Source organism: Mugil cephalus, chromosome 7 (genome assembly GCF_022458985.1).
Source record: "Mugil cephalus isolate CIBA_MC_2020 chromosome 7, CIBA_Mcephalus_1.1, whole genome shotgun sequence".
Lineage (NCBI taxonomy): Eukaryota > Metazoa > Chordata > Actinopteri > Mugiliformes > Mugilidae > Mugil > Mugil cephalus.
In genome coordinates, this window is record NC_061776.1 from 27716698 (window position 1) to 27733192 (window position 16495).

A 16495-nucleotide genomic window follows, 5' to 3' on the forward strand; every position below is an offset into this window, starting at 1 on the left:
CACATACAGCACCATCACCCTGAACACTGCTGCGAAACTGTACAACAAAGCCTGCTCCCAATAGACCGCATATGTAGAACTACTGCTGTATTAATTAATTAAAGGATTATCTTATCATGATTACATTCTGCTTGACCACTTTGGTCAGATGTGTGTATCTTTGTATGCTTATCTCCTTCTATCCTCTCTTCTGTCTTCTTCTGCTTAACTTGTAGCATCTAGTACCAAATCAGCAAACAACGAATGCCTAAAAACACAAAACAGGAAATCCTGGAGAAAGAACTCCAGGATTTATAGCAAAAAATTACAAAGTTCTAGCAGTTCACAAGCCACTGAAATTATGTACGATATACGGTTGAAGTCAGAAATTTACATACACCTTCAGTTCAATAAATTACAGGGGCGGGATTTAATCCTGGAAATCAATGATCCCTGTCTTAATTCAGTTAAGATCACTACTTTTAGAGATGAATGTGAAATGTACGCACAATAGTAGAGGGAAAGATTTGTTCCAATTTTTAAACTTTTTAAGTTTACATACACTTTTTCTTTGGTAGCACTGACTTGATTAACATGAGTCAAACATTTGGGGTACCGTTCCACAAGATTCTTAAAGCAAGCTACAAGATTTTTCTTCCTGACAGAACTGATAGTACTAAGTCGGATTTTTTTTTGCCTCCTTGCTCACACATGCTTTCTTAAATTCGGCCTACAAATGTTCTGTCACTCTGATATCCCTACGTTGTTGTCCTTTAGACATTTTGCCACAATTTTGAATGTATAATTGGGGCCATTGTCCATTTGGAAGACCTTTTTGCAACCAAGCTTCAGCTTCATAACTGATGTCTCCATATGTTTCTTGAATAAATTCACTTAATCTTCCTACTTAGGAAGCCACTATTTTCAGTACACCAGTCACTCTTGCTCCAAAGATCTCCAACAACATGATGCTGCCACCCCTGTGCTTCATAGTCAGGATGACGTACTCAGCCATGCCCATTGTCCTCCAGATCAGTAGTCTTTCTTTTTTATGGCAGTTTTGAAGCAATGGCATCTTGCTGCGTGATCTTTCAGGTTATGTAGATGTAAGACTTGTTTGACTGTGAATATAGATATTTGTACCTTTGTGTCCAGTATCTTTACAGGGTTTGCTGTATGTAAAGTATGTTCATTTTCTAGGGGACAGAACATGATTCCTTCCTGAGCTGATCCTTGTTAGTTTTCTAAGTAGACATTAAGAAACACAAAAGAAGGTACAATGTTTTCCACTGACATGTAGTGGAGTAAATTACTTATTTTACACAATTCCAGTCCGGCAGAAGTTTACATACATTTAGCTGACAATCCCTTTCATTCAATTCAACAAAATGATGTCATGACCAAGCACCTCTTTGACATCTTGAGGAAATGACAAAGTTTGCTTTGCTTGGCTGGTCACCCAGTGTGCAAACACAGATTCCACAGTGCTGCTGGCTGGCACAAAGTGCAGAAAAGCAGGTGCAGGTTCAGTCGGGCTCATCCTGCTGGGTGGAGTACTTTAGAGGAATATCCAGACCCACCACAGGTCCCACCACACTGAGCCATGACAGCACATAGTTCACTGGCCTGCACCACAACACAAACACACACAATTAAAGTGACACATTTCACAATACTGTATGGAGTAAATTCATCAAGCATACTTTGTTGCCAGATTCAAAGCACCATCTGTACATGTGGATGCCTACATTTTAAATGAATTAACATTTAGATGGAAAACTATCATCAACTTTATGAAAATGCTGCTGGTTATATGCAGCTTTTCAGTGAACATAAGAATGCAGTGGACACAGACGAAAGAAGGTGGAAAAGCGGAAAACACACCCAAATACAGAAAAGCTTCATGTAGCAAATACCGTTACTTTTTTTTTCTTCCTGTTTTGGTTGCATTTCCTATTAACTAGCTGCATTTGTGCAGTGACACTAGAATTTACAACCTGTCCGATGATCACAAATAAGCATGCAAGGCCCTAAAGTAATTGTTTTTGTGGTATACTGATATTTGTATAATTTAAATCCAATTCAAAGCACTTGAGAAGAAGGCCTGCATTGGTTTATCGAAGACGATTCACCTGAATTAGACTCTTAGTTCAAACCTATTCGAAACACATGTTAATTCCGAGCGACAGCCCAGAATGACTGGCAAGACACGAAAATAAAAATGAAAAATCAGCAGGATATCACTTGGGTCAGTGGATGTAGCTGTGATCCTACCTGTTCAGGTCCTCAGATGCCTGCAGCACAGGCCTCATAAACTCCTCTGTTCTACAGGGGTGGAGCATAAAGAAAGGCTGACCAAGCAGTGGATGCTCCTGATGCACAGAAACAGAGACAAGATGTCAGCAGAGCTTCAAGGTCGGAGATGGTCAAAGCGGAGCTGACGACTGCATTTACCTGTTGACTGATCATATTCAGAGGACTGCTCTGGAGACGAAGTCTGAAATTTGGATGAATGAAACGCCACACCTCCTCTAAACTCAGACTCCTCCCTTCTAACAGACAGGATAGAAGAAGCAGTAGCAAAATCTCAGAGTGCATTCTTGTGAAATACTGAATGGAATATGAAAATCAATACACACCCTCTACTTTCCCAATGGAACAAACGTTTTTGATATGTAAAGTTAGCCCGCTAGACACCAAAAAAAGTCCCAACCACAGTAGTGCATGCAGCCTTGAACATTACTCACTGGTTAACCCTCCTATTATCCTAAAATATTACAACACATTTTACCCTGATTTACATAAACTTGTCGACCAAGTTTTTGTGTCAGACACTTTGTTTATTTGTTGACTACATAAATAACCCCTTGCTACCAGTGAGTTGACCTTCCTTCTACTGTTATTTTTTGAATGATGAACATTGATTGGGGTCAAATAGGAGGGTTAAGTATACAGTGTTTTCTAAACCCAGCTCTGCCAGGTAAACACTGTGTTCTGTGGGAACTTCTACCCAAGACAAAGCAGTATACATCTGTCTATGAGAACATATGACCTGCAGAAAGATCAACTGGAAGGTGAAAGCATAATAATCCCAGTGTCTGGTCAGTTGATGCATCATGTCTTACTGATTCCTTACTGCTTTTTCAACTCGGTAGAATCTGCCAGAAAAGGGGATTTGAAAACAGTATCCTGATCTGCTGTTCAAAGACTTTGACAGGGAGGCAGTATGTGAAGTCAAGTAAAAGTCAATTAAAGCTGTGCATTACTGAAAAATAAGGCTCAAAACAATAGTCTACAAACAGTGGGCACGGCACAATTGCATGGTCAACATCCAGCGTGGTCTGGGTGTATCTGAGGGATGCTGCTGTTGTTGCGGGCGGCTGCAGTTATAAAATTAATAAGTGAATATTAAACTAAAATATTAAAATATGTTTAATATGATATTAATAGCCTATAATATTGAAATATTACCGTTTTTAGATGATATGCCATGTTTGTAGTCAAGCTGTAATATGCTAATTGTTGTTACCTCTGAAACAGGGGTGCTCTGAAAATACCCCCATTAGCACTTGGTACTTTCCTCCTGATAAAATGATCCATAGACTGTATGAAATCAAAAAATCGACCAATCAGAATTTTGGTTGACCCAGAACGTATCAACCAATAAGTCGACCAGTCGACCAGTCGACCAGTCGACCAGGACTTCACAGCCCTATTGGTCACCTTTGCTGATAACCTGCGTCTCCCTGCTTTTTTGTCATGTCTTACGAGCCAGGTCATCACAATCTACATTCTACTCTCTGGGAACTATCACAGCTTGTAAATAAGTTTTGTATCCAGCAGAGTTTTTGTGTTCTCATCTCAGCATCTCACATCCCAGGTTCTGAAATATTTTAGCTTGTCTTTAAGCATGTTTAAGATCTCCCTATGGGTTGCCAACAATGTTCAGGTCACAAGCCTCACCAGGACATTCAGCCCAGTATATGTACATTCTTTAATCTCTATCAGTGTCAATGACAAACTGCAAAATAATAGTTTGCAGAAATGACTAACTCATATGTAACTAACCTAGAGTGAAGGCTCTGAAATACAGCACAGGAGTGCTGTAGCTGCAGGAGTACAGGATATGATATTCATACTGAAGCACCTGGCTGCTGCTTTCAGTCACTGTGCAGACGCCGTCATCTTCCTCATCTATGTTGCCTTTGATATTATGACTATCGACTGGGGTTACAGGGACAGACTGTGGAGAAAGAGAGAATGAGATGTTCAGTTTGCACGTCAGCTGTGTCCGTGCCTCAGTTTCTTAGTGTTGTCTGTGTCTGTTTATGGAAAGGTTCATAAGTTAGGGAAATTAATTAAATTATTAAAGGTGGTGAAGTTAGCACAGTTTAATTTAATTTACACACACATACACCGCTGAACATCCAAGTTATGGACATAAAGATAGCGGACGATTGGGTGTTCAACTGAACAAAAAACTGGTCTGCACTGACCACATTAGAGAACTTATATGAAAGGTCAGAGCACTGTCTACCTGCTGGACAGGTCAGAACAGTAAGAGCATTCGGAGTTTGGGTAACACTACTGAGGACCTCCTCTGACTTTGTGGTGGCATCAGCCATCTTCTATGGAATGGTCTGCTGAAGCAGCAGCATCTCAGTGACAGACAAAAAGAGACTGAACACGGCGCTATAACAGCACTGGACAGCCCCTTCCAAAGTGGACTGCTTCATTCTCACATTCACTGAGAATGCTCAGTAAAGGCTCAGTTGGAGAAAAAAGCATGCATAATAAGACAAATGTTTCACCTCTGGTTCAAGGCCGGCGTGACGGGAAATGTGTGACTTTAACTCTGAGCTGGATCCTTCTGGTTTCTGTAGTGGGTTTGAGCCAACAGTAACTGACCTAAGAGCCGTCTTCTTCAGATAGCCCTCTTCTGAACCCTAAAAACAGATCGGAAACTACAAGTGGGTACTTTCATGGTGAACAGCAGGCTTTTATGCTGTGTCTATAGCAGTAAGAATGATAACACAGAAGCCCTCACCTGGACCACTTCCCATCTCCATCCATCTCTCAGCTGTTTTGACTGTAGCAGGAAGAGCTGGCAGCAGTGACGGAATTTCTCCTCATCCAGAGTACAACAGCTCATCTCTGTAAGGTGTGTGAGAGGGGTGTGTGACATTACACAAAGCAAGGACTCTGATCAAAGTCGTTCACTTTTTCACGCTAACTGCCTCTGCAACTATTCACTAAATAGTGAACAAGCGAGAGCTACACAACAACTGAATGACATTGAATGCCACACTACACTCATGGTTGTAACATCAACCAAAAACACTGAACTCCCGCAGTGCATTGTAGCAAACATACTCCTTGCTATTGAGTATTTAATTCAAATGTATTTTATTTTAGTTTGTCTAGTTTTTTAAATATAATTCTAAATTTGCATTGATGGTGATCTTGTAACATTAAAAAAAAATCTTTTGACGATCAAAATGCGTCACAACTGCCAATGTGTGACACCCACCAGCAGGTCCAGCTCGCTATTTATTGAACTTTTCAACCAGAGGTAAGCCAACCATGGATAAATCCCTGTTATGTATGCATAAATAAAATTTAGTTTTCTCTGTAGCAGTTCTTTTATTTCATAAACTCAACACACTATAGTTTTTTTATACATAGCCCTAGCATAGAGGTAAAAATGATATATGCAGTGTCATCTTCATTTTAGATGTCAAAGGAGTTTTCTTTTCTGTGGGAAATGGGTCCAAATGGTTCTTTGAGTGTTGAAGGTTGCCGACCCCATCTTATACTAACCTATAAACAACACAACCAAATTGACCTCACAAGTTTTAGAAATACAGTCTTTTTTTTTTACTCTGGTCTGGTCCAGGCCTTTCAGGACAGGGAACAGGGGACATTTGGCTTACATTAGTTCTAAAAGTATGAAATTACAGTTGCAGTAAAACCAAAGTACATCAGTAATACTGCTTAGGACCCCTCCTATGAAAAAATTATTACTACACATGCCTTTACGAGTAGGCAGCTTTGTAGTATATCAGGTGGCAATGCGCAGTTCCTTTGAACTACTTTTATCAGCTATCAGCTGGTTGTCTTAATCATAATACATAGGTACTTAAATTGTGTTTAAATTCATCCTGTTTTCATCTGTGCACACTGTGCTGCAACCTGGAGTGTGTTATATAAAGCAAATGATGCCTGTTTCAAATACACATTTGCAAACGTTTCGCTTTTTATATGTTCTTTATCTGATAAGTAACTATGCATGCAGAGCAAGTGTATTGTAGTAAAATCTTTTAATATTTCCATTTATTTAATCCGTATTTTCCTCAGACCTGTACAGAATTACAAATTCCTTAGACCTAGAAGCAGTAGTTGAGCAGTAGTTTTTGAGGTTCATGCCTAAAGCCATCAGTTTACTGACATCACAGCCAATGATGACAGGCCTACAGGAGGAGGAAGAGGAAGAGGTAAAAGCACTTGCCTCCATGTGTAAATGTGCTATAAACGTTGTATTTTTCATGGTATAATTTTATATTAATAATATGTTAGTATTTTGAGCTGGCTAGTTCATTGCACTGCTACATTTGTGTTAATTGTGTACCTGAATCTGAAAGATACTTAAAATACAAAACAAACAAAAACCAGTATTGAAACTGAGGACAGTGGTTGTAAAGCTTTTTAAACGTCCTTTAAAAGTCACCGGTTTAGTAAACTAATGGTCAGTTTTCCACAACAAAGACTTGAGAGGAGAGGGGGAGAAAGGCGAAGAGCTAATGGATTGGATGAGCGATTCTGAAGGAAAGAAAAACTACTTAACCTCGATTCTGTTTTGTGTAAACAATACGTATTTTACGGTTGTACCATGTCAAATAAAAAACAAGCCATTAAAGTGTGCGTCAATCATTTCTCAGTCTGATATACGACAGAGCTGAACATGTTTGTTTCAATGGGGCAGATAACCTTAGAAGCTGCACTGAATATTGCGGCCAAAACGAACCCCTGCAGAGACACACAATTAAAAGCAGATACAGCAGACATTAGGCTGGATTCAGCTCTTATTTTCTGTTACTTACTGTAGGACGACGGGTCCCACAGAGAACCAATACCAACAGGAGAACCGAAGAATAAATAACAAGAAAGCAGAGCCAGCTTTTCTCTTCCGGATCGTCAAGTCACGTGACCACCACCGTTCTTCCTCCGCCTTGTCTGTACTGCAGCCATATTAAGAAGGGGGTGTGACCAGGGCCAGAGCAGACAGCATAAAATGACAGATTGCTATGCTCTCATAATATTGCAGACCAGAAGGCTCTGAATACGTTATATAACTATAAGCCATCCTCCCTTTAAGACACCTAAGCAGTGTCAGCGCCACGATGGGGGAAGCAAGGGAACAGTGAGTCATAACGGCACTTAAACTACGTTTCCCAGAGGGCTCCATGTGTCGCGCTCTTCTAATTTTGGTTCAACGGTGAACCGCAGAAGAATAACAACGCAATGGTAATGTTGGTCTGGCTTCAAAAATGCACAAATTGAATGAACAGGCAGATGCTGGTACATGCACAATATTTCTGCTTGATGCATCTCCGCCAGTTCCTGAGTACCAGCTGCAGGGTCTTCAGCTGGGAGCCATCCCTCACTGATGTTTCATCACTTTAATCCCCAGAACAACTCGGGATGGTGGGGTAGCATCCAGGGACGTCTCTCTACCGCTCCCTGTAGCTTGATTTCGATGGTCAGGTTAACACGTTGTCTCTCCCTAGAGTTCACAAGCTAGCCTTCTCTGCTCCTTCTGAGAGATCATTTATGACCCTCTTGCTGACATGAACCCAACATCTCTCAGGATGTCACCAGCCACTTTTCCATCTTCGTCACTCCTGGTGCAAACGGGAAAGGGACTTTTAATGTTCCTAGGTTATAGGTGTACAAGCCTTTATGGTGGAGTTTGGTAAAGTTAAAAGATGTGTGGAGAGCCGTTGTCTCCAGCTGTCATTTGAAGTCAGACTATGGCAGGGCAGGACAGAGGAACCATCATTCTGTCAGTTTGTTTCATTTACCAGCTGTCTTCATGTCTTCATTTAACAGCAGGCATGGTTATTATGACAGCTACTGTAATTTTTTCAATCAACAGTCTTTGAGTTTCAGCTTTGAACTTTTGCTCATCATGGTGTTTGTATTTAGAACCACCAGATGGCAGCAAATACCGCATCACAGCTTAGAATTCAGCATCATATAGGGAGTGATAGGAAAGAGCAATATAATACACACTAATATAATTTGATTTTGATTGATTTCCACAATAAGCTGTGTGACCACCCTCCTGTGACCCAATTCACTGTCACAACATCTTCAGTGACAAACAAAAACATTTTAAACTCACATTAAACTCACAAGCAGGGCAATAAGAATTTAAGAACTGTGTTAATTTCATCAGAAATGTTTTGGACTGTATCTTGAACTGAATTGAAACCAAGTCCAGTGATTTTTGTGACTTTTTATGACATGCAGGAACTTCAGGAACTATTAATCCACTAGAGCTGTAATATACAACATGGTAAGCTTTCACTACACCCTACCTTTAGTGATAGGTGGAACATATACCATACAAACAGCATGTTAAAGCACAAAGTCTGGAACTAAATTGGTCAAGTGATGGAAGTGCCATGTTAAGTTGATTTCTCTTTCTTTCCATTTCCATGATCATGCTCAGGAAAACACTGGGAAAATGCAGAAAAAACAGCATAGTGACAAGACCATTTGCAATTTAGTCGTCTATTACGCTCTCATCTGCCATGAGAGACTTTCCAGCATTCTTCAGTCTGACTTCTTGGTAATGAACTTACCTGTCATGGACTCAACTGCTCCGTCCATCTAGTATACTGCCTCAGCTTTTTATTCCTTTAGTTCTGCCATTGCCCTCCTGGTTCCCGTTTCCTGTCTGTAACATGCCTACTCCTCACTGATTCTGGACCTATTTGTGCTTCCACTGGTTTGTACACCACCTGGTTCAACGATATTGTGACAGTGATTGGCACTGTTGCCTCACGGCTGTCTCTAGTTCTCTCTGTCCGTGAAAAATATGCAGGCTTGGTGATGGGTGGTGGCGTTTTCAGCTCAGTCTACCATGACCGTCTACGTCCATTGGATGGATTTGCGGTCAGAGAGCAGCCGAAGTTACAATCCATGTTAAGAGATTAACACTTTAAACATAAATGTTAAGAGATGACAAACAAAGCCATTTATTGAAATAATGCAAAAAAAAAAAAAAAAAAAATGAATGCAGTATTTTCAATCAAGCATAATGTAACCATTTCCACAATGAAAAACATAGTCAACACTGGAGTCTCTAAAACATTTGTGTCCAGTTCTCAACTGAGGGCAAACGGCAAAACAGCAGTATTTTTGTTGTGTAGTCTTTTATAACACACCTTTTAGACGAAAAAAAAAAGAAATTCAACACAATACTATTTAAAGAATCAAATACAGTATTTACATTTTTCTTACAGCATTTCCACACACATGGAAAAATTAAACTTAAGTACCACAGAAGAACTGTCAATCCAAGGATAAAAGAAGAACATACACCATGAAGACTGAAGTTCTAGTGAATAATGCTGATTCTGCTAGAACAGAACGACATAGTCTTTTTTTAATGCAGACCGTGAGAAGCAGCAGGAATTTTTGGGTTCCATAGGGAATATTGGGAAGACATGGGGAAATGGCAAGTCAGGAACACGATAGCACAGCCAGAGTTCAGAGCGAGGACATGAGTGAAGAACTTTTCCCAGACTGGCTTCACTTCACTTCCACTGCAGTCCAATTTAGGAAATATGTATGCATCTAAACCTTTTTTGTTTCTCCCTGAGACCAACCAGCTCATTCTTCAGCATTTGTTATTGTCTGTTTCATAATGTTGAACCTTCCAGACATAGTCCTCTATTTTCACTGTTGGAAATACAGTTTCGGCAATTCGTTTACTTACTTCGTTACTGTTACTTCATCTCTACCAAGAAATCTTTTACATAAGGGTATCTCAGAGTTTTGATGCTGGGTGACCTAAATGCAAAAAGTTTGCAAAAAAAAAAGTCTCCTTTGGTTTGAGTTCTGACCTGTATTTATCAAACATTAGCATCTATGCTCATGACATCAATATGTCACTTAAGTTAAAAATATGACTCTTCATGGTGATGAAGAATCATATTTTTAAAAAGAATAATCTCCACACAGCAGAACTGTCAAGCTGTAGATCCATAGTAGAGAGATGATTACAGACCCTTTCCAAAAAATTAGAATATAATGGAAAAGTTGTTTAATTTCCATAATTCCATTCAAAAAGTTAACTTTCATAGATTATAGATTCAGGGCCCACAATTTAAACGATTTCAAGTATTTATTTGTTTATTTTTACATAATTTTTGCTTCCAGCTCATAAAACCCACGAAAACAGGAATTCAAAAAATTAGAATACTGTGAAGAAATCAGCCCAAATTTTGCAGGGCATGAATGTTTTAAACTGAGTGTCACATACTAATCATCTACTAAACTCAAAGTACCTGCACAGGTTTCCCCAGGTGTCATTCAATTGCTTCAGTTTGGTTCAATATGGAGAAGACTGCAGACATGACAACTGGCCAGAAGACCATCAATGATACCCTCCATAAGATGGGTAAGCCACAAAAGTTGATTGTTAAGGAGGCTGGCTGTTCACAGAGTGCTGTGTCCAACCATATCAATGGAGAGTAGTGGAAGGGCAAAATGTGGCAGGAGAAGATGCACCAGCAAGAAAGAAAGAGTGGAATGAGGCAGGAGTCACAGCTTCAAAAAACACGATATTCAGACGCATCCGGGAGACGGGCTACAACTGTCGGGTTCCTTGGGTCAAGCCACTTCTGAACCTGAAGCAGCGTAGAAAGTGTCTCAACTGAGCCAAGGAGAAGAAGGACTGAACTGTTGGCCAGTGGTCCAAGGTCCTCTTCTCCGATGAAAGGAAAGTGTGCCTTTCATACGGGAATCAAGGTCCAAGGGTTTGGAGGAAGACGGGTGAGGAACAGAACCCAAGCTGCTTGAGGTCCATTGTGAAATATTCAGTCCGTCATGATTTTGGGGTGCAATGTCCGGTGCAGGTGTTGGTAAACTCTGCTTTCTTAAATCCAAGGTCACCTTAACAGTCTACCAGAATGTTTTAGAGGACTTCATGATTCCTTCTGCTGAGGATCTGTATGGAGATGCAGATTTCTTCTAGCAGGACCTGGCCCATGCCCATACTGCCAGAAGCACTAAAACCTGGTTTAATGCCCATGCCATCACGGTGCTTGACTGGCCAGCCCACTCGCCGGACCTAAACCCCATTGAGACTCTATGGGGTATTCGCAAGAGGAAAATGAGGGGCACCAGACCCAACAACAAAGAAGAGCTGACAGCAAGCATCAAGGAAACCTGGGCTTCCATAACTCCCAGGCGATGCCACAGGCTGATTGCCTCAATGCCACGTCACATCGAGGCAGTGATTAAGGCAAAGGGATTCCCAGCCAAGTACTGAAGATTGACATAGCATTTTGAAAGTACCATATTTTGGTTTCATGTGATCCTAATTTCTGTCTTTTTTTTTTTTCTGCAAAAACTGAGGAACTAAATGATATCTTCACAGTATTCAGATTTTTTTGAATTCCTGTTTTCGTGGGTTTTATGAGCTGGAAGCTCAAATTATGAAAAAATAAACAAATACGTGAAATCATTTAAATTGTGGGCCGTGAATCTATAATCTATGAAAGTTTAACTTGTTGAATGGAATTATGGAAATTACACAACTTTTCCATGATATTATAATTTTTGGAAAGGGTCTGTATATTATACCATGTGTCAGGGAGGAAGATTTTCATGCCAATATTTTATAGATCATTGAGTTTTAGAAACAAAAACACATCATCAGGAAATGTTTTTATTCCTCCATGAATCCTAAATTCATTCAAGGAAGTTTCATTGCACAACTGGTCATGTGAGAGGTTTCTTTGAAAGGTCTTTTTGAATAGCTGAAAGGTGGCACTTTTCTATCCAAAAATTACAAAAGGTATTTGCTATTATACTGGCACGTGCACCTTGGCAACCTTAAACATGTGCATACAGCTTTCATTTACAATTTGTATTTCAAGTGTCTCCCATCTGAGTAAAATCTGCTATTCCTGTGTCAGGTGTGGATGAAAGGATAAGATAGCTGCATCTTTTCATCAAATTCTCACACCATGTCCTAAGGAGGATCTGTTAAACCTGGTTTCATCTGTCTTCACAGTTGTTTGGTTTCAATACATTTATAAGGTCATCGAACTACAACAGACTCACCCTAGGCATTATAACTTTGCTATCTGTATTCCGAACCAGGCTAGAATTGTCTCATGTGTTGGTGCTTCCATAAAATGCATGTTGTGTGCAGGGAAGTGAAGTAAACCCAGTGGGTTCTATTGTTGGGCACAGTTTCGAAGACCTTCAACAGATTTACGGTGTGGTTAAGGAGGCGGTGGGGCACATAGACACACTGACAGCTCATAGCCACTGACCAAGGCACTGCATTCACACCAATATGGCTTCAGGCCTTCTGACATGCCAGCAACTTGCAATGATGTAGACAGACAATGAGGGTTGTGGTGAATTGTAACAATCCACCTTCATTATCAAAGAGCACACAAGGGTAAAGCAACACGTTTCCTGACTGGTTTTGAGGACTTGAACACAGAACGATACAGACGGAGGAAGCAGAGCATTGGCAAGGTTGTTCATTTTGAGTGCAGCCTGGTGGTCTTTTATGTAATGTGTTGGATGAAGTCTGCATAGGCCACTATGAACACCTAAACTTTCATTTGGGGAAAATGCCGACACATAACATGCTGATGATTTCAATTTCCCTTCCAACTTCCGATGATGTGAAATACTGTTGTGTGTCCCTATATAGCATGAGTATTGCTTTCATTGTAAGTTTATAGTGTCTGGAGGAGTGTTTTGGGGTCCTATCACACTCAGGCTGCTACTTTGACTTTTGAATTTTCCAACAGATCTGCATGTTAACATTTGTAAGGAATTTACTGAGTAAACGAGTGAGTAAGTAAGTGATGGAATATAGATTATGTAAATGTTTGACTATTTAGGTCAAGTTTACAGCGCACTTGATGTTACTTGACCTGTTGCCAATGAACCAAAACAATTACATTTCTGAGTTTAAACATCTGATATGTTGTTTTTGTACTATTGTCAAGCTTAAACAATTATTTTATTTATTTACTTCTTACAAGCAGATCAAGTTTTTTGGTAACATGGAGCTGCATAAGAACTTGTATACATTGTATGCAATGAAAAAAAGCATACATTTCATAGTGGATTTTTAAATCATGTTAAAAAACAAATACTATCAAAGTCATGTGATTGGTCTGATTGATTACAGTTTGTACAACAACCACACCACACAAGAGGTTGGTTGGAAAATGATCAAGTCTTGGTACTGTTCTTTGGTCTACAGTCTGTCTAAGATTGAATCACAGCAATCACATAGTCCTAAATGAAAAAAAAAAAAAAAAAAAAAAAAAAAATTCAATGTGGGAACACTAGAGCTAATTCAAACTGAACCAAAAACATCAAATGTAAAAGCACCCTAAGACGGTATGATTTAAGTCATTACACTGTAAAAGGGGCTCACATCTAACAATTTTTAGGTTCTTGTCAGTGTGCAACAGCCTATTTAATCACAGGACACAAAAACTCTCCAGGTAAATGTTTTGTTGCCTGACATTACCAGGCTCATGGCATACTTGTTGATAAAGGCCAAACGGAGCTTATCAGTGTGATATGATATGATAGTGTAACCTTAATGCTGTACAGACAAGTACTCTTGAAACATTACATTTCGTGTGTTTCTGTTCAACATCATTGTCATTTCCTGTTTCCTTCATCTTTCACTCGTCACACACGCCGAGGCCTTCATTTCACCATTATAATATCTATAACATCTGCTGAAGTTTCGTGAAAGTTAGCTTTCCACCACTTGAAATGTCATTATCATACTGTACATTAATGAGTCTCTGTGACTGATTAGGCTAGTGCTGAATGAATCCGTTGTTCCTTTAACAACCACACGCAGCAATATCATGTTACTGCACTGACTGTACTTCACTATAGTCCTAAGGTGTACTAACATCACTGAACCTTTTTTTTTTTTTTTTTTTTTTTTTACAGAAGCAGATTTTAAAGGTCAGAAGCTTTCCCAAAGTTTGTTCAAACAGAGGCATCAACATGACGCTGGGTTTTCTTACAGTGGACATTTTGACTTGTCATTTCAGAGAAAGCACAGGAGCAACTGTCATGGTGGCTCTCTTTCATAGGCATGAAACTGAATGAATGCTAATATTAGGGGTACATTTAGATGAATTCAGTTGTTTATCATAGAACTAAACATTTTTAAAGTGTCAACCTTGTTATTGATTTAAAAGACAAATATGTTGGTTTAATGTGATATCCCCACTGAATTTAATACGTTTTTTTTTATTATTATTATTTGTCACTCTTCAGACCCCCAGTCATTTTATTACATGGATCCCTCCATAATGACTTTTAGAACAACATGAGACATGAGTCAACACACAACCTACGGCCATTTTTTAGCACAGATACAGCAATTTAGTTGGCTTGTTATGCAGGAAGGTGATAATCTTAATCCAGCTGGGGAGACAGACAAACTAGACCTTTTCACTGAAAAGAGAGTGAACAATGATCAAAGGTGTAAAACCAGGCTACATTTTAATGGAATGTCTACACACCCACAGCATGTATGACGAGCCAAAATGTTCTCTGTTAGAAATGCCTTTAACCCTTTGTAATGAGGCAGTCCTTGGACAATCATAGTGCATTTTGTTCTTGTTACTGTTGCTTAAGCAAACAGTTTTTCTGTTGGTGTGTACAGAGAACATGGAGAACCCATTACCCAACTATACTTCGTGAGTGTTTCTCTCCAGACTGTTTCTTTCGGTTCTTAGTGTTCATCTTCTTCTAAATCTAAGAGGATAAAAGTCTTTTTCCTCAATTCTTCATAAATTTCCAAAGTTTTGTGTATTTTCCTACTTCGGTTAGAGATGTCAATGCTTCTCTCCCATCCATTCATTCATCTACACATACTGTCAAATGTTCAGTTCAGTGCCAAGAACACGATCTCTAACACTGTAAGAAATGATGGTCCACCTATTAATTCTGAGAACAAGGTGCAGTTTGTAGTACCTACAATAGTGCTTGCCCTAAACATGTGAGACTTTTTGCGTCTCTCTTGCCTGTTTGATACTATACAGCCATTTAATGACCCGTGCATTTCTTTCCACAGCTGAGATACCATATGGCACCCGCTCCCCAGCTTCCTCCTCCTCGTCCTCACCTTCATCCGCATCTGACAGCCCATCATTGGAGGATCGTCGTGACTGGTCGCAGTCAGAGGATATCATAGAAGCTGATCGGAAGTTTAGGCTGACAATGTCTGAATTGGCCCGTGCAAAGTTCTCTGGACCAACTGTCTCCAGCTCCTCGGGGTCCAGGCCACAGTAGTTAAAAAAGCGTTCCACATCAGCCCCAGCTCGGGCATACCGATCTGACAAGTCTGATTTAGATCTGTGTAGTGAGGGGCGGCGAGCCACAGACGAACCGAACTCAGGCTCCACGTTGGGATCAGCTGACATATTGGAAGATTCTCCAAAGTCACAAGGCAGCGACTGAGGGGTGGTGTTTTCACCAGGGGAGGGAGATAGAGTTGTACGACGAGGGGGTAGTGACAAAGAAAGTGCAGGAGGAGGAAGTGTGGCAGGGTTGGGTTTAGGAGGGAGGGGTGGAGCTGAGGAGCTACTGGATCGGGCTGTACGGAGTGGCTTGCCATTGCACAGTCGCAAAAGGTCAGAGGACGAATGGGAGGTGAGCAGTGGTGGTAGTGGGGAGCGAGAACGATCGATCACTTTTTCACCTCTCTCATCCAGGACTCGTCTGCTAAGGTTGAGGTTTCCTCCCTGTTGTGGACTGCGACGACCCCCTTTGTTGAGTAGTGGGACCTTCAGAGAGTGCGGGAAGGATCGGAGGGAGTGTGAGGTAGTGGGACTGGGGGCCGAGTCTGGTGGTTGCTCGTTAAGAGTCATTGTAGATCTATAGGTTAGTGGCATCCTAGGGGCAAAAAAATACTATAAATCCATGGAATGCATTCAAAAGAGATAAGAGCTAAACACTGTACCACACTGTGAATGTGTAGTATGTGCAACTTCACAAACGTTATTCGCAAATTCCAAAAACTGTGCATGGTTATCCCACAGCAGAGGCAGTGGAGAGTGAGGGGTGTGGACGAGTGGCAAGCAGACAGTGCACTATTAAGTAGAGAAGAAAGTCCTATAGGGCACCTGGACTTGTCGAGTTTGTTGAAGATGTTTCACCAATCGTTCTGTTAGCTTCTTCAGTTCTAAAAGAGTGATTTAGTTTAAACATGTGC

At 40.3% G+C, this 16495-nt stretch overlaps 2 protein-coding genes across 3 annotated transcripts in view; both read right to left on the reverse strand.

Annotated features, from left to right (window-relative positions):
- Window positions 1–408: 408 nt before the first annotated feature.
- Window positions 409–7236, reverse strand: atg10 (ATG10 autophagy related 10 homolog (S. cerevisiae)). Its single transcript, XM_047590663.1, has 7 exons — window positions 7080–7236; window positions 5027–5133; window positions 4791–4925; window positions 4048–4222; window positions 2434–2531; window positions 2254–2351; window positions 409–1605 (listed from the first exon to the last, which is right to left on the reverse strand). The coding sequence occupies exons 2-7, from the start codon at window positions 5129–5131 to the stop codon at window positions 1506–1508; spliced, it is 711 nt and encodes a 236-aa protein (XP_047446619.1). The 5' UTR covers window positions 5132–5133; window positions 7080–7236; the 3' UTR covers window positions 409–1505.
- A 1980-nt stretch (window positions 7237–9216) lies between these two features.
- fam110b (family with sequence similarity 110 member B) overlaps window positions 9217–16495 on the reverse strand; it is a 29701-nt gene continuing 22422 nt past the window's right edge. For both annotated transcript variants that reach the window (XM_047590063.1, XM_047590062.1), the window contains one exon: window positions 9217–16176. In XM_047590063.1, coding sequence (XP_047446019.1) covers window positions 15273–16176 — 904 coding nt within the window. In that variant the 3' untranslated portion in view covers window positions 9217–15272. The remainder of the gene's footprint in view (window positions 16177–16495) is intronic.

Coding starts and splice junctions, on each gene's coding strand:
- atg10 (XM_047590663.1), bottom strand. CDS start 5,131: ATGAGCTGTTGTACTCTGGATGAGGAGAAATTCCGTCACTGCTGCCAG. Junction 4,223..4,790: donor ACGCCGGCCTTGAACCAGAG/GTGAAACATTTG, acceptor CTTTCTCCACAG/TCTGTCCCTGTAACCCCAGT. Junction 1,606..2,253: donor GCATCTGAGGACCTGAACAG/GTAGGATCACAG, acceptor GTTGTGGTGCAG/GCCAGTGAACTATGTGCTGT.